General features: G+C 38.8%; 1 protein-coding gene across 1 annotated transcript in view; it reads right to left on the reverse strand.

Moving 5' to 3' along the window:
- Window positions 1-26,841, reverse strand: part of HCN1 (hyperpolarization activated cyclic nucleotide gated potassium channel 1) — a 300,393-nt gene that overhangs the window by 90,189 nt on the left and 183,363 nt on the right. The window contains exon 4 of the mRNA XM_034774682.1: window positions 5,293-5,511. Coding sequence (XP_034630573.1) covers window positions 5,293-5,511 — 219 coding nt within the window. The remainder of the gene's footprint in view (window positions 1-5,292; window positions 5,512-26,841) is intronic.

The raw sequence follows: 26,841 nt of genomic DNA on the forward strand, positions 1-26,841 counted from the left end.
TTTAAGGCCCAGTACATTCACATACCTCCCACAATATTCAAAACTTTTTCTCATCGTGAATGTGCCATAGCACACTTTTTGTGATAGATGGCACATTTACGGATCAAATCTGCACGTACCCTTTTTCAAAACAAGACTTTACTGTTGAAGAGTTATATAGTTGACGACATCCATGCCTGTAGTTGTCATTAAACATTAATTGATATGTCAGAGTTTTGAGTCCACGATGGATCAAGGAGATTATTTGGTCCTAATTGTGCACTGAAAATATTTACAGAATACTCACTAATAAAAGAACCTACAAATCAATCAGAAATATAGACTTATAGAATACCAGTATGCCTTTTGAAATAGAATATCTGAAAAGGTCCTTCCTTTGAATGCCAGCCATTAATTTTTTCCTTCTAGAACAGTGTGTAAATGTTACAGCTATCACCTTTTGAAGTAATACTTTAAACTCATATTGCACCTTTGTATTAAGGATTTTAGAGCATTTTACAAAGATTAATTAAATGCAGGAAGTTTACATGCAAACCATCAACTGATGCTCACAAAAGACGACATAGTGAGTTGGTATTAAGCTGCAAAAAATGCAGAAATCAAGATTTCTAGTCTCGTCTTCTAACGAGTAAATCATATGACGATCCAAGTAAGAACATGAAATTGAAAAATAATCTTCACATACCAAAAACAAAGCAAAGCTAGTGAAGCAAAAGTCAACATTCCACAATTACCATTCTTTTTTAAGGGTTAAGTAGTGAGTTTGAGATTAATTTTTTTGGCACAGAAGTCATAATTAAATTAGTTATTGAAGGTATGAGACAACAGATAGCAGTGACTACATCTGAATTTACTGTAATGATTAGGTGATCACTCGTGGGATTTTTGACAAATTGTTTTCAGCATCAAATATTTCACTGCCACGTAGCTAAGCAGGAAATAAAATCCATGCAGGCTAATGAGCATTAATACACAAAGAATGGGAATAAGCTATATCAGTACAAAACACCTATATGCCAGGATAACTGTTCACTCTAGTGGCTGTACTGGCATAACTATATCAGTAAAAATCACCCCCCTAACCAAAACAGTTACAACAGTTACAAAAATTACCATGCCTTAGCAAAAATTCCACTTAATGGTATATTCACCAGTGTCAAAGGATCACCAGTGGTGTTTAACCAGGTGTTAAGTAGGGGTAACATTCAAAACTCTGGTGTTTTAATACAGAAGTTGCCCGATGGAGTATACAAGAAGTAATAAAGATGAAATAGAGTAAATAAAATGTCTAATTTACTTTTATTTAACCCATTATTTTATTTCATTTTGAGTACTTTAGCCTGTTTTGTTTTGAATGTCCTCCTTTTAATTGGGACAGCAGTTTCATCAGGAGGCTGTCCATCAATGTGTTCCCATTAAGAGGATTCATGCAAAAGAATCCTGACTGAGATACTGAGTATTTGATCCCATTTTAAAATATATTTGAGCATGTTGCCCTGTTCATGATAAATATGTTTTTAGTACTTCTTTTTTAAGGTTCCCAGAGCTTTATTGGCATGGGCACCAAAATTCAAAATAATGTATTTTGTACAGGTGAATAGCAGTGTTAAAGAAAAAGGAATCTACCAACACTGGAAAAGAGAATCCATCATTTTTCACCTATATTTTTCTTGACTTCTGCATGTCATAAATCAAATTATTTCTGAATGCTAGTTAATATGTTAAAATGGTATATGTAGTGTAGTTTAAGTTGTGTGAAATATTGAGGCCCTAGGGTATTGTTTTAATTAAAACAATATTATGAAAACATTAATAATCCATTTAAAAAATGATAAGCACAGTCTTTGTAAGCAATGTTTGGCTTCTAAATTAACATTCTTGTAGTCAAAATCAGATAGCATTACACAGCTCAAGTTTAGACATAACGGCAAAAAGGTATTAAATTGAATTTTCATTCAACCCTATATGTAAGTAATTTCTTGAACACAGAAATGGATGGAGAAAATCTCCATTTTCTTTCTTTGCTGCAGTTGAGAACATCTGCAATCTTTTTCAGTTCTTAAAGAGAGCTGTAACCTTGTTATTTTACATCATCTTAAGATACTGTAAGGTATTAATGGTGGCACCTGTAGAACGCCTTTTAATTACGGCTTAATCATTTTTGATTTCAACAATGATGATTACACTGATTTTTTCTGCAAATAAGAACATAAGAATGTCCATACTGGGTCAGACCAATGCTCCTTCTAGTCAATATCCTGTCTTCCGACAGTGGCCAATGCCAGATACTTGAGAGGGAATGAACAGAAGAGGTAATCATCAAGTGATCTATCCCCTGTCGCCCATTCCTAACTTCTGGCAAACAGAGGCTAGGGACACGTCAGAGCATGGCTTTATATCTCTGCCCACCCTGGCTAAGAGCCATTGAGGGATCTATCCTCCATGAACTTATCAAGTTCTTTTTTTGAACCCTGTTATAGTCTTCGCCTTCACAACATCCTCTGGCAAAGAGTTCCACAGGTTGACTGTGCATTGTGCGAAGAAATACTTCCTTTTGTTCGTTTTAAATCTGCTGCCTATTAATTTCATTCAGTGACCCCTAGTTCTTGTGTTATGAGAAGGAGTAAATAAAACTTCTTTATTTACTTTCTCCACACTAGTCATGATTTTATAGCCCTCTATCATATCCCTCCTTAATCGTCTCTTTTCCAAGCTGATAAGTCTCAGTCTTATTAATGGCTTCTCAAATGGAAGCTGTTGCACATTCCTAATCTCTGTAAAGTGGTCAATTCATGTTTCCAAATAACTCTTAACAAACAAATGGATGTTTCCTTACCATAAACTACAGAAGTTTTCAGATTTTGACAATTTAATATGAAGTTAACAAAATGGAATTACACCTACAATAGAAAAAGCCAACATATTCTAAAATTTATACCTGGCTAGCAATAGGAAACATAATTTTAACATTCTGCAAATTGACAAGTGTTCATTAAAAAAATCATACTGAAAATTCTCATATATTCTATCTGGCAATCCAACATTGTAAATGCATATTTCTTCTTTACGGAAAGAACATCTGTCAGGCTAATCTACTTGTTCCTTGAGTGCTGTTGCAATGGACTAGATCCAAAGCCCACCGAAATCAAAAGGAGACTTTCCAGTGACTTAACTGGGCTTGATATCAGGTTCTAGGTAGCACCATCTATTTCTTTAGCTTAGAAATATTTTTTGATTCTGTATTGTTCATCAGCTTAGTCTGTTAATTTATCATACATTTTGAAATGGATTCTAATGAAAGATTAAGTAAAGCACAGTCATATTCAGTTACAGTATTGTGTATACCTCTGATAAGGATTGTTCCTTTAGCCTGCAAATTGGATAAATGGATGTTTCACAGACTAGTTTTTGCTGTTGCATTTTGTCAGCTAAAGATTGCTAAAGTTTCTGAATGTTAAAAGTAGTCTTATATTCCCATTACTAGTAACTTCAGAAAAAGTAAATCAAATCTGCAGCCAAATTAGGATTATGTAATATAAATGTGGCAGACGTGGCTTTATGCTGAATGAGATTTTGTTGTAGTTATTGCACTTTGAGTTCAAGATATTTTGTGAAAACTGATATGCATAGTGGCTTTATTAGATTTCTTGGATTTATATATTAGTATCTTCATATTGATATATCAGTCTTACATGCAGCATCATGGACTTGTTGGCTCTACGGTATCCAAAAGAGGAGAAATATTGCACCTAATGGGGTTAAATTAAGGGCATTTTTGAAGAATGTGAGATTAAATTAGAAATGAGTGATGAGAAGGGAGGTTGTGCTTAGTTTCAGATCTGGATTAAGTTGGTGTTGACATGATTTTTGCATCTTTTATCCTATGTTTGTTCCACTGCTCTGCATGAAATAATACTGAATAGATATTTCTGTAGAATCCAACTGAATGCAGGTATTTTTACTACTTATAACAGAAAGCTGTTCCAAGTGGCATGTTTCCTGAAATCATCATCTCTGCCCCACACAAATAGGAGTCTATATAAAAAAAAGACCCCAATATCAGGACTGTCCCTATAAAATCGGGACATCTGGTCACCCTAGCAAGATTCATCCTTTACTTTCCATAATCTCGGCCAAATTGCTTGTTCAGGGCCTCGTTATATTCAGCTTGGACTACTGCAATATCCTTCTCTCTTGCCACCCTATAGCACCCATACAAAATGCTCCTCTTTGCTAGTCAGTTTGATCATATCACTCCCTTCTTCAATTTGGCTCCCAAGGTGTTATCTCATGAAATTTGAGCTTCTTGTCACTACCTCCAAAACACTATAAACTGTGCACCTCCTTACTCTCCCTTTCAATGTTTCACATTCCCTCTGCTCTGCCAGCATTCCCACCCTCATCTATCCACTTGACACTTCTCCCTCATTTACCTCTGTGTCTTCATTAACAACAACACCTATGCCTATTATCACCTTCTCATGCTTGTCCAAAAGGCCCACTTCCCCATTCACATTTAAGTCTCTTTTAATGATCCATTATTACCATGCTGCCAACAGTGGATCTAATTGTATTACTTGAAACCAAACCAAACAAAAAAAACCCTGTTGGTTCCTTTCCCCTAAATTCTGTCTACCTTTCCATCTTTAGACTGGGAGCTCCTTGGGACATACCTTCCTTAATATTTGGAAAGCACCCAGCACACTGTAGATGCTATTGTAAACTAATAAAATATTATTAATTTAATGTGAATAAGGACTGCAGATCTGACCCTCTGAAGGGTTTTCACAGTTATCTCTAGATAAAGCTCATTAATCTTGTCAGCCTAGAAGTCTCTAAGACATGGAACATCCTGGTAGGGTGTTGGTGTCTGGGAAAAACAGCATCAGCTTCTGAATATTTTAGAAGCTGAAGAAAGCCACTGCTGGCCACTGCAACAACATAATTTCTCATGTTCAACTAGTGGTCAGAAAAAAGTTCCCATTGTCTTCAAGGACTAGAACTGATGCAATACTTATTACACTAAACAATAAATTAAAAATCAGAAAATATTGTTCACTCATATCCAAATTCTCACCCAGGGCACGGGCACACAGATCTGCATAAGCATTGACTACCATGGAGTTGCACCAGGGATGAATTTGGCCCATTCTTATATTTCTGCATGTTCAGTAAAGTTAACTGCAGTATTCAACTCTACTAGGCTACAGCATATGGATTTGTGACTTATTTCACATTGAACACAACTTGGTAATCATTCTTGAAATGGAAGATTCATTTTAAAGTAATTACCTTCTCTTGATATTGTCGTCGTGAGGAATCCAAAGACTGAATTAGGGCCGTGGCATGACCAACAAACATGGCATAACATGTAGCCCCCACAATCATACTCAACATGGTAATCCAGAGATCGGACATGCTGACAGGGGCCCGGGCTCCATAACCAATACAAAGCATGTGGCTCATGGCTTTGAAGAGTGCATACGAATACTGCTTTCCCCAGGAATCATTCTGCAAGAAAAGAGAAAAGTGACACAGCCAGCGAGAAGGTGGAGGACAAAGTATATTTGACCTATGTAACAGGAACATTATAGATCATTGGTTTTGAAGGAACATCCTGGTAATGTACCCTCTGTGTATAGGAAAGAGATATTCTGTTACATAAAGCATTGGGAAGACTGTCAGATATTACTTAGCACAGTGACAGAAAATAAGTGGATTATTTTAAAAACAAATATTTTTTCTCACACTTGTATGTTAACCTAATTAAGCTAAGGATAAAAGTCAATTTTATTTTAAAGTCCAGTGCAGGGAGTTTAGAAAGAGCTGACCATCCAGACCTTCCAAGAACCCAAACGCAATATTTTGGTTTCATGTCCAGTAAGACAGAAAGAAGCAATGTAGGTCTTTCTTTCTTTCTCTTTCCCTAACTAATTGTTTATGTTGTTGCCATCTGTGAATGTGATGGTATAGAAAATACACAAAGCTGCTTGCGGGCTTTTTGTTGTTGTTTTATTTTTGTTTTTTGTTTTAGCGTATTACCACTTTCATTTGGAATTTTATTTTCTAAAATTTTAGACAAAATTCTGCCTGTTGAAAAGAGGTTCTGCTCCCCACCTGTGAACCCACCATTTCTGCAGGTAAAAACCTCAACCATATAGACCTTTCAGGCTCCATTTGAAGAAGTGTAATTAAACCTCTCTACAAATGAAAGGTATCCCACACTGTGTCCACCTTTAAGAGTTATTTGGTTCCCACACTGCCTTTTTATCCTATGTTCTGCCTGCAATGAAGTTTCAATATAATACACTATAGATGTCCTCACTCACAGTTATTACAGGAGCCATGCATTTTGTTTTAACAAGTTTAAATTGATAAATGTCATTTACAATACATCAGCATTTAATAAATATACAATGCATCAACACTGGCTTATGGCAATTTTAACAAACTGCTACATCATTTTCAGCTATTAGCTATTTCACTTCCTAAGAACACCTTTGATTCTCATGGGTGAATGATGTGTTTTTCTACTTATTTTTCTGTCTGTGATATTCCTAATATACATCAAAAATATCACAATTCACAAAGAATCTATCTACATATAATCTGCACTAATGACTAAACATCTTTCACAGCCACAGATACAAAAACAACTTTAGACTGGGCTAGATTCATGAGTTCTGCACATATGACATGTATCTATCATTCTGGATTCCCTCTGAGATTAGAAAGTACCTACAGCTCATTCACAAGCTTTTAAAACTGTATAGGTGTTTGCAAAGTGCTGCTTTAGCCTTGTATAGGCTCAAAGAAGCTATGTCTAAACAAGACCAGACATTGTAAAGCTGACAAAGAAGCCATGGGACTCATTTTGGATTTTTCCTATTTTCTTTGCCAGAGGAATACAACTAATACTGCTTTAAACCAGTTAACCATCTGTTGCTCTTATTAACAAATCGTGCTATGAACCTCACAGTACAGACGAGAAAAAATGATCTCTGCCACAGACAGCTTCCAATATAATTTCAGACATGACACAATGAGGGTGTGTGGGAGGAAAAACAATGATGAAATCAACAAGATTCAGTGGTTACTCAGCAAAGGCCATTGCACATCACAACATAAGCAAACAAATTGTTTTTCTCTCAGAGAAATTTGGGGAGGTGTAACACACATACACACACAGGTCAACTACATTCACTGGAGTCAGCACGGCAGAACTGGGTCTTTAGCAGTGACTTATATACGTAAACTCAGATTTTGTTGCACTCATCCACTAACCCCATTATTTTTTTTACTTAATAATCATTCATTCCTAAAAAGTGATCTGGAAAATTCTGGTGTGTGTATGAGAGAGTAAGAGATATGCTGATTCAATACTATTTTTGGAAGGGAAGGTGGAGTCTCAATAGAATTCAAGAAGCTGCTTTCTTTGTTCATCGATCTGTCCCCAAATATAGCATACACTTAAAATAAAATGTGCTGTTTTCATCTTTTTCAAGTTAAATACATCACACTAATACCAAGTTTAATCTACAGAAATAAGAATAAAGATGATCTCAGTATTTTCAATGCATGCTGTTTAAACCTAGGGTTTGTCAGCATCGGCCTTAGATTTGTCAGTGTCACAGGTTGGAATTTTCCACAACCTGACGCCAAAGTGCTGGTCTTTGCTATAGACAAAAGTGCAGAGTGCATCATTCCTCTGTTACCAGAGTATAGAATTCTCCGCATGCAGCATTTCCCCACCAACTCCATAAGGCAATTTTATGTGATGCATTCTGAACTAAGTATCAGGGGGTAGCCGTGTTAGTCTGTATCTACAAAAACAACAAGGAGTCTGGTGGCACCTTAAAGACTAACAGATTTATTTGGGCATAAGCTTTCGTGAGTGAAAACCATACTGCTGAATTACCCAAAGTCCATATTATGTAGCTAACCACGTTTTGTTTACACATTCAGCTTTTCTTTAATGTAATTGTTGCCATTTAAAATATTTCCCTAAATGACCCATATTCTGTTCTTGCTGTGGGAAAAAAACCCTCTATCCAGCCTTTCCAACTGATAGGTAAAAAGGGGCATTTAATTTCTTCTTTGACAGTGAGTTGATCACTGGTTCCAGATTAGCAGTAATCGGTTTAAACTGTTTTAAATGGAATGACATTAATTTGGAATAAACTATTAAAGACAGTAACTGTGAGAAATACCAAAGCTGTTTATCCAAGGATTGATTGCATAATCTAGCTTGATGACACTAGGAAATCCTCAGATGTGTAAAAGCAGTGATCACTGATCATTTGCAATTAGTTTTGGGAGTATAAGCATTAATTTAGAGCTGTTATCCCACAGAGCACATTCAGCACACTGCACTCTTGATGTTTAAGGGTCTTATACATCGAGAGTACACTTGTTTCCTCTGATCGAAGGATGTTATCCTTTCCCTCATAACTCTACATAAGCCTGTTATAAATAACTGTTTTATAATATGTTAACTTCTCAGCTCATAAGCATAATTTCACAGAAAGGTTATAGGACACATTTAGGGGACAAAAAAGGAAAGCTAAACTATGTTGCTCAATGGAATAAGAGTTTCTGTTTTAGTGGAATCTGAAGAGGTTATTACTAGAAGATTCTGTTGTCATTAGACAAATCAATTCTACTCCCACGTTGCAGTCCTTGCCTCAGGCACAGCTTATCATTAGGGCTAAGATTTTATCACGGTTATTTTTAGTAAAAGTCACCAAGAGGTCACAGGCAATAAACAAAAATTCACGGAGCCCGTGACCTGTCCATTACTTTACTAAAAATAACCGGGGGGAGGGGGGGGAGTTGGATAGGGAGCAGGGCTAGGTGGGGGGGGTGGAGGAATGGAGTCCCATGGGGGGAGGGACTGATATGCCGAGCCCCCCACCATGGTGCAGCAGCCGTTGTGGGGAGCGCAGCCACAGGGGGCACACAGCCCCCACTCCAGAGCAGGCCCATCTACAGAAGAGAGGTGTGCGGCCCCGACTGCAGCCCCCACAAAGTCCCAACTGCAGCGAGGGGGGGAACACACGGCCGTGGGAAGCCACAAGGAGGCACACGGACCCGGGTGCAACTGCTGGGCAAGGGTGCACAGCCCCAGCTGCAGCCCCCAGAAGAAGCCATGGGGCTAGGGGCTGCAGGGTCCTGGTTCCAGCCAGTCCCAGCAGAGCAGGGGCGCACAGTCCCTCCTCCTCCTCCTGAAGCCCTAGAAGTCACAGAGGTCCAGTAAAGCCACGGAATCCATGACTGCCGTCACCTCTGTGACTAAATTGTGGCTTTACTTATTGTCAGTCGGCCTTCCCTTGCATTCAGATATAAACTGATTTAGAAATCTTGTAGCAAGCAGGTTATTTCACAGATGGCAGTGGGGTTTTCCCACATTCTGATTCCACTCCCCACCCCCTTCCAGATTATTCTAACTGCAGGTATCAAAGGAAGGTGCAGGTGAGTTTGCAAGGGCATGCTTTACTCACTGTGGACCAGACATATTTGATTTGAACTACTAGGGGGAAATTAAATTGTTGTATCCAAAATCTCTGATTTTGTTTCCCTCCCCTCCCCTTAATATTGCAGTAGCACCCAGGTCCCTGATCAGGACTAGGGCTATACTGTGCTAAGTGATGTATAAACTGAGGTAGACATAGTCCTTACCTCAAAGAGCTTGCTATCTAATCAACGGAATGTTTTCAGGAATGACCACTATAGCATCTGTGGACTTTGTGAAAAGACGTATGTTAAGAGGGGTTTGATAAAGGGAAATTGGGAGCCCATTATACTAGAATAGAAATAGTTTAAAGCGCCAGAGTTTTAGCTGGGCCCATTTTTGCTATATATACATTACATTATATTGCAGTGCATTAAGTACTATAAGCACAAAAACAAACAACAAAAAATTCCACTTGAGGTCAAAGAAAGTGTAAGGAGGCAAAATGTATCTTTACCAGCTGCAATGTAGCTCAGTAGTGGCTCTAGAGAAATGTCCTACCAAAATCTTGAGGACACGAGCCAATGCTTATGGAAGTCAACTGTAGTCTTTCCAACAACTTCAATGGGCATTTGATTAGGCCCTAATACCCTAAATTTGATTCTATTTTAACTTTCTCATTAAATATTTATCTAGAATACCATACAAGATGGGCACCTAGAAACTGACTTCGAAAAGTTCTTAAAATTAAAATTCAATTAAGAAACTAATCAACCATGCATAGCACAAGCATTTGCATAACATATTAAACACTCTTACAAAAATTGAGAGTTGAGAGAGGACTGTATCTGCATGTTTACAACAGCACTGGTAATTAACACCCAAAAGGAGGAGAAGGAAAAAGAGGTTTTGAATAGGAAAGAAGTGCCATGCATTCTTTATCAAGCCATGTGTCACCCATCCTGCATGTCCAACTCTTCTCTCACCTGTTACACTCTGTTACAGAGAGAAGTTTTATCATACTCAGAGGGTTCTAATGCTATGGTTGGCCACCTATTTGAAATCAAAGTGTGTTACTTCTTGCTTATGCTGGTGTAAATCAGAGTAACTCCTCTGAGTCAATAAAGTTACATTGGTATAACACTGGTGTAAAATGAGATCAGAATCAGCCCCTTAAAGTGTAATCTGCAATTTGACTGTTAATGCGCATATTGATGGTTACTGTTGTCTACCAACTTGCTCTACCTCTCAGAATGGGGGAGAAAAAACGTTGGCATTGCATTTCACAGCAAAAAAAGTCTTGTTGAGAGAAGCAATGACTGTATCATCCATAGCTATCTATCCATCCACATGCACAGTGTGGCGATACATATTCAATATACAACAAAGTAAATACACACATACACACATTTATATATTTACTTTGTTCAGAGTTGCTATATGACTTTACTGTCACTACACTACACTACAGTTTTGCTGCTGTGTCCCCCATGCCATCAGTTAAACAAAAACAAAGCAGGATCACAAATCTTTGTCTTTGTTTTTTGGTGCAGCAGACCCATCTTACAGGCTATGACTGCCACTCTCTTCGTTCATTTGTATCCAAGCTTCAGTGGTTTTTTTTTTGGGGGGGGGGGGGGGAAGGGAATTGGGTTTGTTTTTTTAAATCCTTTCACTCAGTCTAGTATCCTTAAGGCAACATCCAGCAAGGCTGTTTTCCCACTATTCCATTTTCCTGACATTCTCACTAGTACCTCTAGGGAAAAATCTTTGATTCCAAACCAACTCAACTTTCTTTCCATAAAATATTGCCCACAATGCCACAGAAATGATCAACTGTGCTTTTGGTTTTGCACACATTACATGGCCCATCTTTACATCTTTTTAATATGTTTAACTTATCATTTAGGGCACAGTGACCTGTTCACACTATAAAATGACTTCACTTTTTCTGTGGTGACAGTGGAGTATTCTATTATCTTCAATTCTGAGCATACACATAAAACCTTTGACCTTTTGTTTCCTTTGCCCACAGTTCTTGCGATTTCTTCACAAGTGCCTTTTTGACCACACTTTTAAATTCTTCTAAACTTAAGGGAATGTTAATATCCACCTCCTCATTTTTTAGAGCTTGTTTTGATGCTTTGTTAGCCACCTCATTTCCAGGTATTCCAATATGCGCTGGAATCCATGCTATTGTTACACAGATACCTGCTTGCATTATTTCCATAGTTAGGAACATTATTTCACTTATGTCATTTCTGCTTCCTGGAGTCTCTGTTCTCATTGCCACTATAACTGACAGGGAAGCAGATAAAATTACAGCTGCAGCTGGCTGCACATCTCTTACCCAGGTTAGTGCCACTAATATCCCATTAGTTCAGCCATTGGAATGGTCACAATTTGATAGCCTTTGAGATTTCTGGATTCAAAGACTAGGAACACAGAAGGCTGTTGCTACTCTACCTCTGCTGTCATATTTTGATTCATCTGGACCTATTTTTCATAAATAAATTCAGAAATGTCATTGGCCATAATGTGTTTTTATTCTTTCCCTCAGTTCTTTCATGCCATTCCAAATCCACAAATGGGAGAATAATTATCCAACTGTAATTTGATTTCCCATGACTAATAATTTTTAGTTCTCTCAGTTTTTCTTTTTTATGTATTTCCTTTACATATTTTTTGACCCTGATAGTATGAGAAAGTCTGTGGCAACCTAAATCATTTTGTCTACTCAGCTCCCAGCAGTCCTCATAAATTGGTTGTGTACTTCTATTTTCACGATTTTCATTTACCTTTCCCCAAAAGGTTAGATCTAATAGTTTCACCCTTAGATTTATAGGTGCTTCTCCAGTGGCTATTTGCAACACACACACTGGTGTTATCATTGCACCACATGCCAATTGCAGAGCTGAGGCCTGGAGCAGTTCCAAGTTTCTAAGAATTGTTTTTGAGGCTGAACCACAATCTTGGCATCCATAAAACTGGTCTTATCAATGCTCTATACCATTATAATCAGTACCTTCTTATCTGCATCCCATTTGCTTCCAGCTACACTATTAAAGTTCATCCTACTTTTACACTTTTGGAAAAGTCACATAGGTAATATCATACAATTTAATTTAACAAACACTACTTCTAGGAACATAAACTTTTTAACTATCTAAATTTTTTCACCATAAAAAAAGTAAGTTCCATTCTTCCCTAATTTTCTTCCCGTTAAAAAGCATTTCCTTAGTTTTTGCAAGTGAAAATTTCAATCCCCAATCATTTCCCCATGGAAATTCTCTGGAGTGTCTCATTTATCTTTTCCACAACTATTTTAAGTCTTTTATGCTTAGTCCATATAACACAGTCATCTGTGAAAAAGGAAATACGTACTCCCATCTACACACTTTCCGTGAGGTCATTTATCATAATGGAAAACAAAGTAGGGCTTGTAATAACTTCCTTGAGTTTGATTTTTAATCTTCTAGGTTTTCGATAAAGCTGTTCCCCCTTTCACTTGTATAATTTTGTCACTTAAAAAGTCCCTTATCCACCAAAACATTCTCCCTTTTATTCCAATTTTGGCTGGTTTATAAAGGAGGCCTTCCCACTACAGCATCTCATATGTTTTTTCAATGTCCAGGAAGACTGTAATCATAAGAACATAAAAATGACCATACAGGGTCAAACCCATGGTCCATCTAACCTAGTTTCCTGTCTTCCAACAATGGCCACTGCCAGATGCCTCAGAGGGAATGAACAGAACAGGGAAATTATTAAGTGATCCATCCCCTGTTATCTAGTCCTATCTAATGGAAGTTGGAGGTTTAGGGACACCTGGGGTTGCATCTCTGCTCATCTTGGTCAATAGACATTGATGGACCTATCCTCCATGAACTTATATAATTCTTTTTAAACCTAGTTATAGTTTTGGCCTCCACAACATTTCCTGAAAATGAGTTCCACAGGATGATTATATGAAGAAATAAGTCCTTAAGACTGACTGAAAAAATACAAATTGTAATCCTGTTAACCTAAATATACAATACAGAGGAAGAATCAAACACTTTTCCCAAAGGTCTGCAGAAGTGCAGGAAGAAATATTTAATGAAAATAAATATAGGAGTTCATTTTCAAAGATTTCATAACATTAAATTTGGCTGGGCAAACAAGAGAAGCAGCCCTAAGGTTTGTTGATTGATGAGGGGAAGAAAAACTCAAGGTCAAAGCCAAGGCATGTGACTTAATGGTAGAGAATTTAAATCCTTCAAGAAACTTTTTGAATGAGAATTTTAAAGATTGGGGGATAATGACAGAGATTCTAAAATCTTATGTGGACTAGAGAGACAACAACAATTTTATTTTTCAGATAGTTAAAAGTTGATAGACATGATGTTATAGGTATTGTAAGTTGACAGATCTGGAGTAACGAATCGATCCATTTATGAAATGCCATTATAATGGCATCAAGAAAATCTTTGAATTTACAATGGTTGACAATGTGTTATATAGCACAACTCTTAGAGGCAGTTCAAGGAGCAGAGTGATATAAACCTGACTAGCAACTCCATAGTATGCTGACTTACTAGGAATTGTAAGTGGAATCTCCAGTTTGCAATGATATTTACAAGCATTCTACAAAAAATGCAGCAGCAGCAGATAGGGAACCTAGTAGGAAATGGCATGTGTGAGTTCCGTACACAGCTCAGAGTAGACAACATATTATGCAGAGTTCCTGACCTGAAATGATAAAGTGTCTTAAAGATAACATAGAAAACATTCTTTGGCTTTGGACCTTTATTCCTTTGGGAGGTGTCATCATTAGTCTCAGAATCACTGGTGACTGGTGGAAGTCATGTACAATAAATCACTAACTAGACAGCATAAAAGACTATTATGAATATGTCTGCCAAGAAAAAATAATTACCCTCCAAATACTGATCAGAGCCTACTGTTTGTCTTCGCCGGGAACATTCTCAGTTTTAGGTCCACATAGACACAAATTTACTTTATTCACATAAGTAGTCCCAGTGAGTAGTTCTCTTGGGTTGGCAGGATCAGGCCCTTAATAAGAAATTCAGCAAAGGAAATATTTGATTGTAGATTATAATTTTTTTAGCAATTAAGTGGGAATGGTCAATAAGTATGTATTGTTCTCACTTTACATATAGTGAAACAAAGGGCTTGTCTATACAAAGCAGTTGCACTGGTTGAACTTCAGGTAAAAATTTAAACCAGATTAGTTAAACTGATGCAAGCCCCTTATTTCAATTTAAGAGTAGATGATACTGGGATATTTGGGTCCACATTTAAACTAAAGCAACATAATCCAGCCTTAAACTGATCTGAGTGTCCACAAGAGTATTGGAACAAGTCTAATTAAATCAGCTTAAATGAATGAAGTTTAAACCAATGCAACTTTCTAAACCGACCTAAAGCAAAAAGGCTAAGTGACTTTCAGAAGAACATGCCGAAAAACAAAAAAAGTCCATGTCAGAACAGGGATTAGAATTGAGGATTTCCACATTACCAGACCTGTGTTTAAGAATTAGACTTGCCTTTCTCTTAATGGTAAACCACAGTTTTGTACAGATCAGGGCCGGCTCTGAGCGCAGCAGGGGAGGGTGGAGAGCCCGGCCGTGGGCCGCTCTCCCTGGTGGCCAGAGCGCTGGGGGGAGGGCGGAGTGCCCGGCTGGGGCTCCGCTCTCCCCAGCGGCCAGAGCGCCGGGGGGGAGGGCGGAGAGCCCGCTGCGGCTCTGCTCTCCCCGGCGGCCGGAGCGCCGGGGGGAGGGCGGAGAGCCCGCTGCGGCTCTGCTCTCCCCGGCGGCCGGAGCGCCGGGGGGAGGGCGGAGAGCCCGCTGCGGCTCCGCTCTCCCCGGTGGCCGGAGCGCCGCGGGGAGGGCGAAGAGCCCACTGCGGCTCTGCTCTCCCCGGCGGCCGGAGCCGGAGCACCGCGCCACCCCACTCCAGGTGCCGCCCCAAGCACAAGCTTGGTGGGCTGGTGCCTGGAGCCGGCCCTGATACAGATGAATGGAGAAAATACAGAAGTTTCTTTCATTAGTCTAAGAAGGGATTTATTTTACACCATATCTTTTGACTGTGGGGTGCATAGTTGTTATGGTCACAAATTCAGTCCTGTTGTTAAAAGCTTTAAGAGCCCTTTCCCAGCTAGTTGACATTCTACACTATTGTATTATGAATTGATAACAGGAAGCAATTGAGTTTCCATTCTAAGTCCTATTGTGGCACCACAAACAGAAAATGTATTGTCCTCAGAATGGATCAGGGTTCAAAGATAATTTATTTTCCTACCACAATTGAGTTTAATTGGAAGATGAGATCTTGAATTATGACACCCTATAAAAAGAGGTGCCCAATAAGGTTCAAAAAGTCATCTAGGGCAAATATTTTACAAGCACCAAATTCCCACTTTCAAAAGTGATTTAGACATTTATTAGCCTAAGTTTCATTGAAATTCAATGTGACGTAGGCGTCTAAGTAACTTATGCACTTTCAAAAATTTTACCTCTAACTGTTATTTTATAGGAAAACATCCTCTAATACAAACAAACAAACAAACAGAATGCAGGAAAGAAATAAAACAGCTAATTGCACTCCCTTTGCATAGCACCATAATGTAGTTGACTAAATTCTAACTTTCAAAAACTATACACCTTTGGATATAGAACATCAGATGACACTGCTCTACAGCCAAAATGCTTCTGAAATAAATGTAGTCAAACTTTACTAATTCTGGGTCACTGAGAACGAAAATTATGCTTAAAATTGCTGATTGGCTCTAGTTTTCAAGATATGCTATTGAGTCAGTATGTACGACCCTTGACTTGGGAATGGTGGAGGATAAGTGAGTTATAAAGGGAAGGGATCTCAATTTAAACCAGAAATGACTAAAATACATCTTTGACTGGATCTATGAATAAATCTATGACTGGGTTGGACAGTACTTGCTTTTTAGGCAAAACAATGAATGATGCAATCTGAAGCTGGTATTGCATCATACACGATATGAATTGCATCATGTTATTCCTAGAAGTCATGGATGATGCAATCATAATGAAACTTACATCACTCTGCTGAACAAAATGCCCTATATCAGCTCTAGAAATCATACAGTGTTGTGCTCTCTTATTTGTCAGTGTTTGATTTTGCAAAGGGACACATTTCTGTTTAGCCAAAGTGAGCAGAGATGCTTTGTACTTGTGTGAACAGTGCAGATAACTTCTGCTATGTTTGTAATGAAATGACTTTTGCATCACAAAAGCGCAGTATAACCACTATGGTTAAAAAAAGCCTATCACCTTCATTTTGGCTGCAAAATTGGAGATCAGGACAAGAGGTGGGCCCCACACATATACACTTGTGCAACAAATCTTCGCCAGTGGTTGAACAGGAAAAGAAAATCTATGCCTTTTGCAGTGCCAATGATTTGGAGAGAGCCAACAGATCATGCCAGCAATTGTTACTTCTGCATGGTGCCTCCAGTTGGGAAAGGTGTGTCAAAGAAGAAAAAGTGGACTGTGCATTATCCAAACATTCCATCAGCTATACACCCAGCACCCCCCGGAGAAGGACTGCCAGTTTCTGATGCACCAGAATCATTCTCACTTGAGTCAGACGAGGAAGAGGATGAAACTTCTGGTCCTGAACCATCAATGTCACAGGACCCACATTTTCTCCCATCCTCCTCCTCTGAACCACACCTCATAACAAAAGGTGAACTGAATGACCTTGTCAGGGATTTGGAACTACCCAAGAGTAAGGCAGAGCTGTTGGGCTCCAGACTACAGCAGTGGAATCTCCTGGCAGGTGATGTTAGGGTTTCCATGTTCCGTGACCGTCAAAAGGATCTTGTCCCATTCTTCTTCGTGGAAGGTGATCTTGTAGCCTGCAACAACATCGATGGTGTGATGGCAGCCCTCAACATCGTTCACGATCCAGATGAGTGGAGACTGTTCATTGATTCATCGAAGACGAGACTTAAAGCTGTTTTACTGCATAATGGCAATGTTTTGCCATCAATTCCAGTTGGTCATGCAGTCCATATGAAGGAAACCTATAACAACATGAAACAACTTTTGAGGTGCATAAACTATGACCAACATCAGTGGCAGCTTTGTGGCGATTTGAAGGTTGTTGCTCTCTTGCTTGGTCTGCAGACTGGATACACAAAGTACTGCTGTTTTCTCTGCAAATGGAATAGTCGTGCAAGAGATTCCCACTACATCAAGAAAGATTGGCCACTCCGACAGTCATTGGAGCCTGGGAGGAAAAGTGTGCAGCATTCACCACTTGTTGAATCAAGGAAGATTTTGTTACCACCCTTACACATCAAGCTGGGTCTGATGAAGAATTTTGTCAAGGCCATTGACAAAACACAAGTAGCTTTCAAGTACCTCCGTGGAAAATTTCCAAGGTTAAGTGAAGCTAAGATAAAGGAAGATGTCTTTATTGGTCCTCAGATTCGTGAACTTCTTCGAGATGATGCATTTGACCATGCACTGCGTGGCAAGGAAAAGACAGCATGGAAAGCCTTCCAGTTAGTGGCAATAAATTTTCTCGGAAACAACAAGGCAGTTGGTGGAAAACCTCCTCAAGGCATACAAAAACCTTGGTTGCAACATGTCACTAAAGGTACATATTTTGCACTCTCATCTAGAGATTTTCCCACCGAACTGCGGAGCAGTGAGCGACGAGCACGGCGAGCGATTTCACCAGGACATTGCAACAATGGAGAAACGCTATCAGGGCAAATGGAGCCCATCAATGCTTGCAGACTATTGCTGGACAGTGACAAGAGATGCTCCATTTAATGAATACAAGAGACAAGTCAAGAAGCGTCGAGTAGACACTGAATAGGACGAAACTATGTACATAATAGTTGTTTGCCTTTTGTTTCATAATAAATTTTATTTATATAACCCTTTTGCTGAGTTTTAAAGTGTTACATAAACAGGACAGGTGAAATATTATCATGTAAAGCAACCATAAACACATGAAAAGACCTAGGTTTACAATTTATGATTAAAACTCTACTATCTACACAATATACATAGACATAAAATGTAAAAACTGAAATATCTTAGAAACAGTAGCCAATCAGTTGTTTAAATTGTCATATTTGAATTCAGCACATCAAAATACATAATAAATAGCGCATTTTATCTCTGAAGCAGACGACTTCTCAAAAATTGTAGACCAGTGTGATTGCTGGGGATCTATTGAAAAGCTCGGGTTTCAAGCCCTTTCCCTTGCAGAGATAGACTTCAAAACATACCTCTAAACTGTTGTTCATTCTCAAATGACACCAAGAACTGGTGGCCATGAGAAAACATACCTCACTGCCAGGGCCGGCTCCAGGCACCAGCCGACCAAGCATGTGCTTGGGGCGGCACCTTGGGGCAGGGCGGCGCTCGCTTTTTTTTTTTGGATTCAGCAGTGCAGCGCTCGGAGGGAGGGCGGGGGCTTCGGGCAGCGTGGTGCTCGGGGGGGCGGGGCCTTGGGGGCAGGGGCTGGCGCGGTGCGGTGCTTGGAGGGGGCGGGGCTTCGGGTGGCGTGGTGCTGGGGGGGCGGGGATTTCGGTGGCGCTCGCGGGGGGCGGGTACAGCGGGGCGGCGCTCTTCTTTTTTGCCTGGGGTGGCAAAAAAGTTAGAGCCGGCCCTCTCACTGCACCTCACACTATCAGGCCCTTAACGAAGAATGAGTAATGATTGCCTTCATTTGGCTGTCTAGTCAGCAGCTTCAAACAGTGTGCATATTGAGTAAAAAAGGCTTTAAAGCATCATGATCACTACTTAGTTAAAAATAAGGCATTCTAGATTTTGTGACTGATAAAATGGAACTTATGAGCTGAGAAGGGGACTTTCAGGACATTGCTATGGTTTGGGGGAACAGATGAAACAATTTGGAGTTTCGGTGCCTTGTCTTAGGAGTTTGAAATATAGGAAATGCAACCTGCATTTTTGAGGAGTTTATTTTTGTTCACTTTTTCAAAAATTCTAATGTTCTTGAAAGGTAACATTTCAATGGTTTGAGTGCATTTGCCTTTAACGTTAACTCCACCACAAAGTTGTTGGGGTTTTTTTGTATGTGATTGTATAAAATTTAACTAGGCAGCCAAAAATGGGCAAAAGATATATTTTCAATGCAGAAACCAATGCAGAAGAGATCTGTGGCCAATCTATAAACAAATTATTTTTTTCCCATTCTTAGGTTTGCACAGTTTAGTGAATACAGTAAAGTGTTCAATAATAAGTAATAAAATTTCTGTAGGTCTAACGTCTCTTTAATCGTTTGTGCATATTTGAGTTTCCTACAACTCAATAATAATTATTCATGAGACAGCTGTTCTATTCATGGAACAATGGTAATGCTATTTAACTGCAGTAACGTTTGGAAAGCACATGGAATGCCTTCAGAGCTGTAACATAAAAGGCAGGAAAGTATCTATGTAAATCTAAAAATTAAACCACAGTCCTTTGATTACAGGAGCTACAAAATTAGCCTGCAGAGCAACTCTAGCAGCCACCTGCTGGATAGTTTAAAGGAAACCAGTTTTGAAATTGAATATTCCAATTCTGTAATTTAAATGGATATTGTCATGATAATAGTAAGAAAAAACAACTCAGTCTTCTATGCCCTAAGAGCAAACACTGGGGAGAGTTACCTAGATGTGGGAAAGAAGGGGAGTAATGGGGGATGAAGTCAATGAGTGATGGAATATTTTATTTAGTGTTATATTAGTCCACTAATCCTGTAAACCATCTGGAAGAGTCATCAGAAACAGAGAGCGAGAGCTCATCCCATCCCTGAAGTGTTTATAATCTATGGTTGTAATCCTGCAGCATGGTCTGTGTAGGCAGACTTTTAAGCCAGTGTAACTTCTCATTGAAGTCAGTGGGACTCCACCTGGGTGCAAAGAGTTTCCCTATATGGATTTGACTGCAGTCCTAGGGCCTTATTTTAGACACTGTAGGATGAGTGGGGAGCAATAAACATTACAGAGGGAGTGTGGAGAGGCAGGACAAGGCTTCCAGCAATGAAATTATAAGTGTTCCCAGTTCAGACATATGAACATCTTGGTCATTCCTTTATATTTTTGTGAATGTGACAAAGTACAGAGTACTGAGAATAAGCTTTTCAATTTTCAGGGCAAACATTTGGATATTTGAATCTATCTCAAAAAAAGAGGCACATGCTGAAATTACAATGTATTAAAAATATCCCCAAACTCATCCATTTCATCCTCACCCATAACAATTTTATATTCAAAAACAAATACTTTGCCCAAACCAGGGAAACAGCTATAAGTACTAGGATGGCTCCCTAATGTGCCAAGCTCTTCATGGGCCACCATAAAGAAAAAAATCCAGACAAATGAACCATAAAACCAGTGATATACCTGAGATATATCAGTGATATTTTCATCCTCTGGATAGACAACCTAAACTGCCATATAGATTTCCACCACAACTTCATCAGCAACACCCATCCATTAAACTCTCTCTAGAACACTCCCACACTAACATCAACTTCCTTGACAACATGATTAGCTTCAACAATGGAACCCTACAGATGATTCTATACAAGAAACCCATGGATCACCTACCCTCACAGATCCAGGAACCACCCCAAACACACTCAGAAATATGTTATCTACAGCAAGGCATTCAGATACCACAGAATATGCTTTCAGGAAAAAGTCCAGGATATATACACCTTAACACACTTAAAACTGCTTTCAGCAAACCAGGACACTCCACCAAAGAAGTAGATCGCATCATGAAATGGGCCACCCAAGTACCCTAAAAGAACCTGCTTCAATACAGAAATAAAATTCCCTGCGATGGCACACCTCCAGTTGTCACCTACCACCCCACAACCTCTCCAAGTTCACCATCAGAAGCAAGCTTCCCACAGACCAAAACACATTAACTCAAAGTGGCACCAGACCTTGCCAGAGCAACAGATGAAAAGCCTATAGACATATCTGCACTGCTATGATGATCAATAAACCCATATCACACCTTTCAAGATCCATGGGTCCTACACATGCCTATCACAGCAGGTGGTGAACCTCATCCAGTCATGGGTGGCAGGTGACCCAGCCATTGGGGGAGACTGGCCCCTCCCCTTGTGTGGCCATTACCATTTGCTTGTGTAGTGTCCATGCAGTGCATAAGGGCTTATTTCTTCAGTTTTGACATCAGGGGCTTTTTGCCTAACTTCCTCTCCTTTATTTAAATACCCCTTTCTGAAGTTTAATAGCATCCACCTGGGTGGCTGGGGGGTGAGGCCCCAGTCCCGGTGCTCCGGGGGCCAAGCCCTGGTGCGCCGAGCAGCCGGGTGGTGTGGCCAGCTCTGGTGCGCCGGGTAGCAATACCCCAGCTGCAATGCTCCAGGAGGCTGCAGCGCCCCCCGTTCTGGTACGCCCTGCGGCCCATCCGCAGTGTGCCAGGCGATGCGGATGCAGTGCCCCCAGCCCTGGTGCACCAGGCAGCAAGCCCCAACACCAGCCGCCCTGAATCACTGCGGGACGGAGGCTGGCCAGCCAGCCCTGGCCCCCAGCCTGCCTGGGCCAACCAAAACACAAAAGCAAACATCTGAATATATTTTCCAACTTTAATCTTGAGAGTTAAGCCCAAGTGCTGTGAACAAAATTTCTGTATACATGCATTCTTCACAGTGATAAAAACTGTTTTTCCAGCATGCATAAAAGATGTGCAAAGTGAAGAAAATTGTTGACTATGTATTGTTTGTCCTTGGAATGTATTATTGAATTGTATTGTTTGTCCTTGGAATGTAGACAGGAATCATTGCACTCAGGAAGTATTTTTGTATGTATATGTATATATAAACTGAACATCCATATTAAATAAAGCTGAAAGAGTTCTATTTACAATAGAAGAATAAATGATTTATTAATAAATCTTCTGCTATTCAACTTCACACTGTCAGATTTTAAAGAAAAAATAAAAGAAACAAGCTTTTAAGCTTCTTTATTCATTTGCACCTATACATATTCCTCTTCTATTTCTTCCGTTATGTCATAAACAAGTTAGTCAACTATACTGGCTTATAGTGACAATCTTTAACAGGAAATATTAGTTTAAGATTTTACACTTTCACAATTTTTTTAATGGAGGTAAGAGGAATGTAAACATGTTATCATACAAATTTTCCTTCACAATTTAACCCAACTTGTTTAGATCTAATTTACCTTACCCTTTTGCAAGGTATGCCCAGTACTATATCTCCAGTCACCATCATTAAAAGCAGTGAAGTTATGTAATACTGTCATTTCTAAGGACATATGACATTTGCAATATGTGTTCCCTGCAAATATTTGTTATCCTTTTAGCAATCCACTGCTGGGTAAAGATGCTACTTGCTAAAGCTCAAATGGCAATCACTCTTGAATATTTATTCTCTTCAGAAACAGAGTTGACTCTTTTCTTAGAGTAAGTTTTATAGCATTTTAATTATAAATGAAATTATATGGAAAGATGTTGCTGGAAAAATAAACTTTGTAATAGCAATTCTATATACAATATTAGAAAGTAAAAGGAGAAAAAAAAACAAAGAGGAACTGCACTTTCAGCCATGTATAAAATCAAATAATATGGGTGAGAGTCTCAAGGTGTCACACACGTGAATTGTATGATTTATGTGAGCTGAAATTCTCAGACATTCAAATAAGTGCCAAGATCAAACCATTCCAATTCTGAATTGGTTCTACTGTAGTTGAGATGTAGCATTCTTGTCCATTTCCCATTACTGTACTTCCTCATAGAGGGCTCTGGATTAAATCATATTTTCTCTTTCCAAACTCAAAATCTGAATTAGATCTGAAGATCACTGCTTCTTATTTACTGTAAATTCCTATTGCACAGAATATATCTGCTTTAGCCTCTTAGGAGAAAATGTACAAACAAACCATTTTATTTTGTCAATAGATTTCACAACTAAATCCATAGGCACTGACTTTTATTTTTACCAGTGGGTGCTTTTGAAGAGGGGAGTGTGTGTTTGGAGAGCAGGGGGCACTCTGCCAGTTTTAGGGAAGATTATTTTCAGCATATTTATACACTTCTTTCATATTCTAGTTATTGAATGGGTCTATCATTGATATCTTTACTATTTTAATAATGATTCAATTGTTACGAACTACATAATTACATTATCATGAATTACAATATATTAAGATCATTGCAATCACCTACAATCTGTCTTCTCTAATGTCCCAGTTTAAAGACATTATGTCTCACTGTAGCTTTCTGGATGAAACTGTCAGCAATCTTATTCACATCTAGTTCCCTGATATTGTTTTGATGCACGTTAAGGACAGCTACATTATTCAGTTGCATCTGTCCCATTGATGACTGGAGATAATTTTTAAATTTTCTGAAGCAGGAGAATGAGCATTCCACAGTTCAAGATGATAGAGGCACAGTAAGAAGGATTATTATGAATTTGCAGTACTCTGGAAACATAGTGCTTCCAGAGTACTGCAAATGACTCCAAGATCTCTTTGTTGATCGGAAACAGCTACTTTAGGTACTTCATTTAGTATGTATGTTGGGATTATATTTTGCCATGTGCATTACTTTGCATTTAACACTGAATTTCATCTGCCATTTTGTTGCCAAGTCACCCAGTTTTGTGAGATCCCTTTGTAACTCTTTGCAATCTGTTTTGGATTTAAGTATTTGAATAATTTTGTATCATCTGCAAACTTTGCCATCTCACTGTTTACCCCTTTTTGCAGATCATTTATGAATATGTTGAACAGCATTGATCCCAAACCATAACAAGACCCTCAGGGACACCTCTATTTACTTCTCTCCATTCTGAAGATGGACCATTTATTCCTACCCTCTCTCCCCCTTTTACCTGGAGTGCCTGGGAATGCTTTCATGATCATCTAAAGATCCTTAATTTAATGACACGCCTTTTGTTATCTTAATCACCCTACCTCTGTTTATAAACAAACTCCCTGCCCCAAGTACAGACTTGTTAGCAGCACAGAACTCATCACATTCCACTCTCAAGCTCTGACTCCTGAGTCCTGAGCACCCACTATTTTTTCCCCTGGGTGCCTGAGCGCCAGAGCACCCACAGAGTCAGCGCCTATGACTAAATCACTTGTGCACTTTTTTAAAGTTGAATTTGGGCCCAGGCATTAAAGCTTTCCTAGTCCTTCCTGACAATGGAAAGAGGAAAGCCAAGGGATTTTCACTTCTATGGGATGATTTTTTCCCTGTTTCAAATGTCGTCAACTGATTTTTACCTGCCTACCTATTCTAGGCCAACATTTTCCCCAGTAAAACCTCTCTCATGGATTAACTAAACCTATATCCAAACGAAGTCTCTATAGAAAGAGAACTACTGAGGAAGAGGATGCTCAAATCCAGAATCGTATGTTTCCTCTTTCAGCAACACACTATGAGCTTAGAACAGTTCTCATGGGATAACTAGCACTCACATCAACTTATAAAAGTATTAAATGCCAAAGTATATTGATCAATCCCAATACGCTATTTTTCTTTAATCCAGGAATATTAAAATAAAATACCTAGTGTATTTAATGAAAAGTATTAGAATACTTTATGCAAATATGATACAGAAATTTACATTCTCTCTTTTATGAAAATGAAAGAAGTCATGGGCTAAAATATGAGATGGACTGAAAAAAAAAAGGTTGCATTAGTCATCTGTACAGATGAGAACTATTTTCTTGGCTCATTCATATGACACAGGATATCAGAGTTAGATGAACATCAAGGAGAGTGTTTGATCTTCTAGCTCTTCTTTGGCAGCACTGCATTAGTGCATAATTTTGAAAAGTATATCAGTATAGTAGATTTGTCAATGTCTATCCCTGTATACTTAAGATATATAAGATCAGGATGAGAAAATTTATTTGTTACCAATGAATGAATAAATAAATAAATCACCCTACAGCATGGCAAGAGCAAAACAATGAGAAAGGATATCTTAAGATTATTGCATCATGTTTCTGCACAGTTTAAATGAGTCCATACTCACAGAACCGATCAAGTAGACTTCAGTAACTACACTAAAGAACAGCTTATTTTAATGACCACCTGCATGAATTCCCAGTGCTAAAAACAGAATCCCACCTGCACAATAAGGAATCATTACAAAATTTTAAGAGATGTGTGAACCAGTGAAGATCACCATCAGAGGACATTTTGGTTTCTGTGCTACCAGCTACATCAATAAAGAAAATGTAACTGATAGAAACATCCAGAGAGAAGAAAGAAAACAAAACATATTTAAAAGGTGCCTTTATTTTATACGGTTTACAGGGTACCGATTCAAGAAAGTGCTCACAGGTTTGCTCACAAAGGGGCTATGCAGGTGGCAGTTTATTCAGAGTTCAAGGTATATGCCACAGGATTCTTCACACACACTCCAAAAGCAATGACACAAGTAATAATGTTAAAACAACAGAGATGCTGATCATTCCACGAGCCAGGTCTAACTGTGCCTAACATCCCCTGCAGTATATTTCCCTTACAGCAAATATACTTTTAGAACAAGAATTGCAGTAACCTTTATAGCTAAGATTGTATTGTGTGTTTCCATTCTAACCTTTGTTTTCAATTACATCACTTTCGGAAACATTCACTTTACAACAAAATTATTCTAGGTTTGGCCTTTCCCCAAAGGTGATTTTGTGTGTGAGTTGAGAGAGAAAGCACTCAAGCAAGAGACAGTTCAGACATTTTGGGAACAGGAGATTAAAAGAACCACAGTTTCTCCCTTATGTATAATTCTTCTGACTAGAGCTGGTGAAAAATTAGAATGTCTGTCCCACAGGAAATGCCAATAATTTGACATTTGGTTTTGTATTGAATATGGGAAAAAACTTGAAATATTTTTTTTTCATGGAACAGAAAAAAAATGGATTGAGAAATGTTAGTTTCATATTGAGCTGTATGTACCTGTGGTGCCTTATGGGAGTTGTAGTTTGGGTTGCTTATGCTCACATTCTCCATTAGTAATCCAGCCAGGGAGCCCACAGTATTCCAACCAGAGGAAAGATTGGTACATCATGGGAGATGTAGTCCAGCCTGTGAGCCTGGCTCATACAAAATAATGAAGGCATCAGTATCCAAACTACAATGCCCCCAAAGCACCACAGCAGCTCACAGATGGATGCAAATTAATGTTGAACTTTGCACAGTGATGCACTCAATCACGCACAGGAAATGACAATGATGCATAATCTTATCTTGTATTCATGCATTACGATAGTATCATTAATATATTACCAAATTCTGATACTATATTTCATACTATGCAACATATCATAATTTATATTCTACAACCTTAAATACATGAAGTGAAGTATC

The sequence above is a fragment of the Trachemys scripta genome, chromosome 6 (assembly GCF_013100865.1).
Source record: "Trachemys scripta elegans isolate TJP31775 chromosome 6, CAS_Tse_1.0, whole genome shotgun sequence".
NCBI classification, from domain to species: domain Eukaryota; kingdom Metazoa; phylum Chordata; order Testudines; family Emydidae; genus Trachemys; species Trachemys scripta.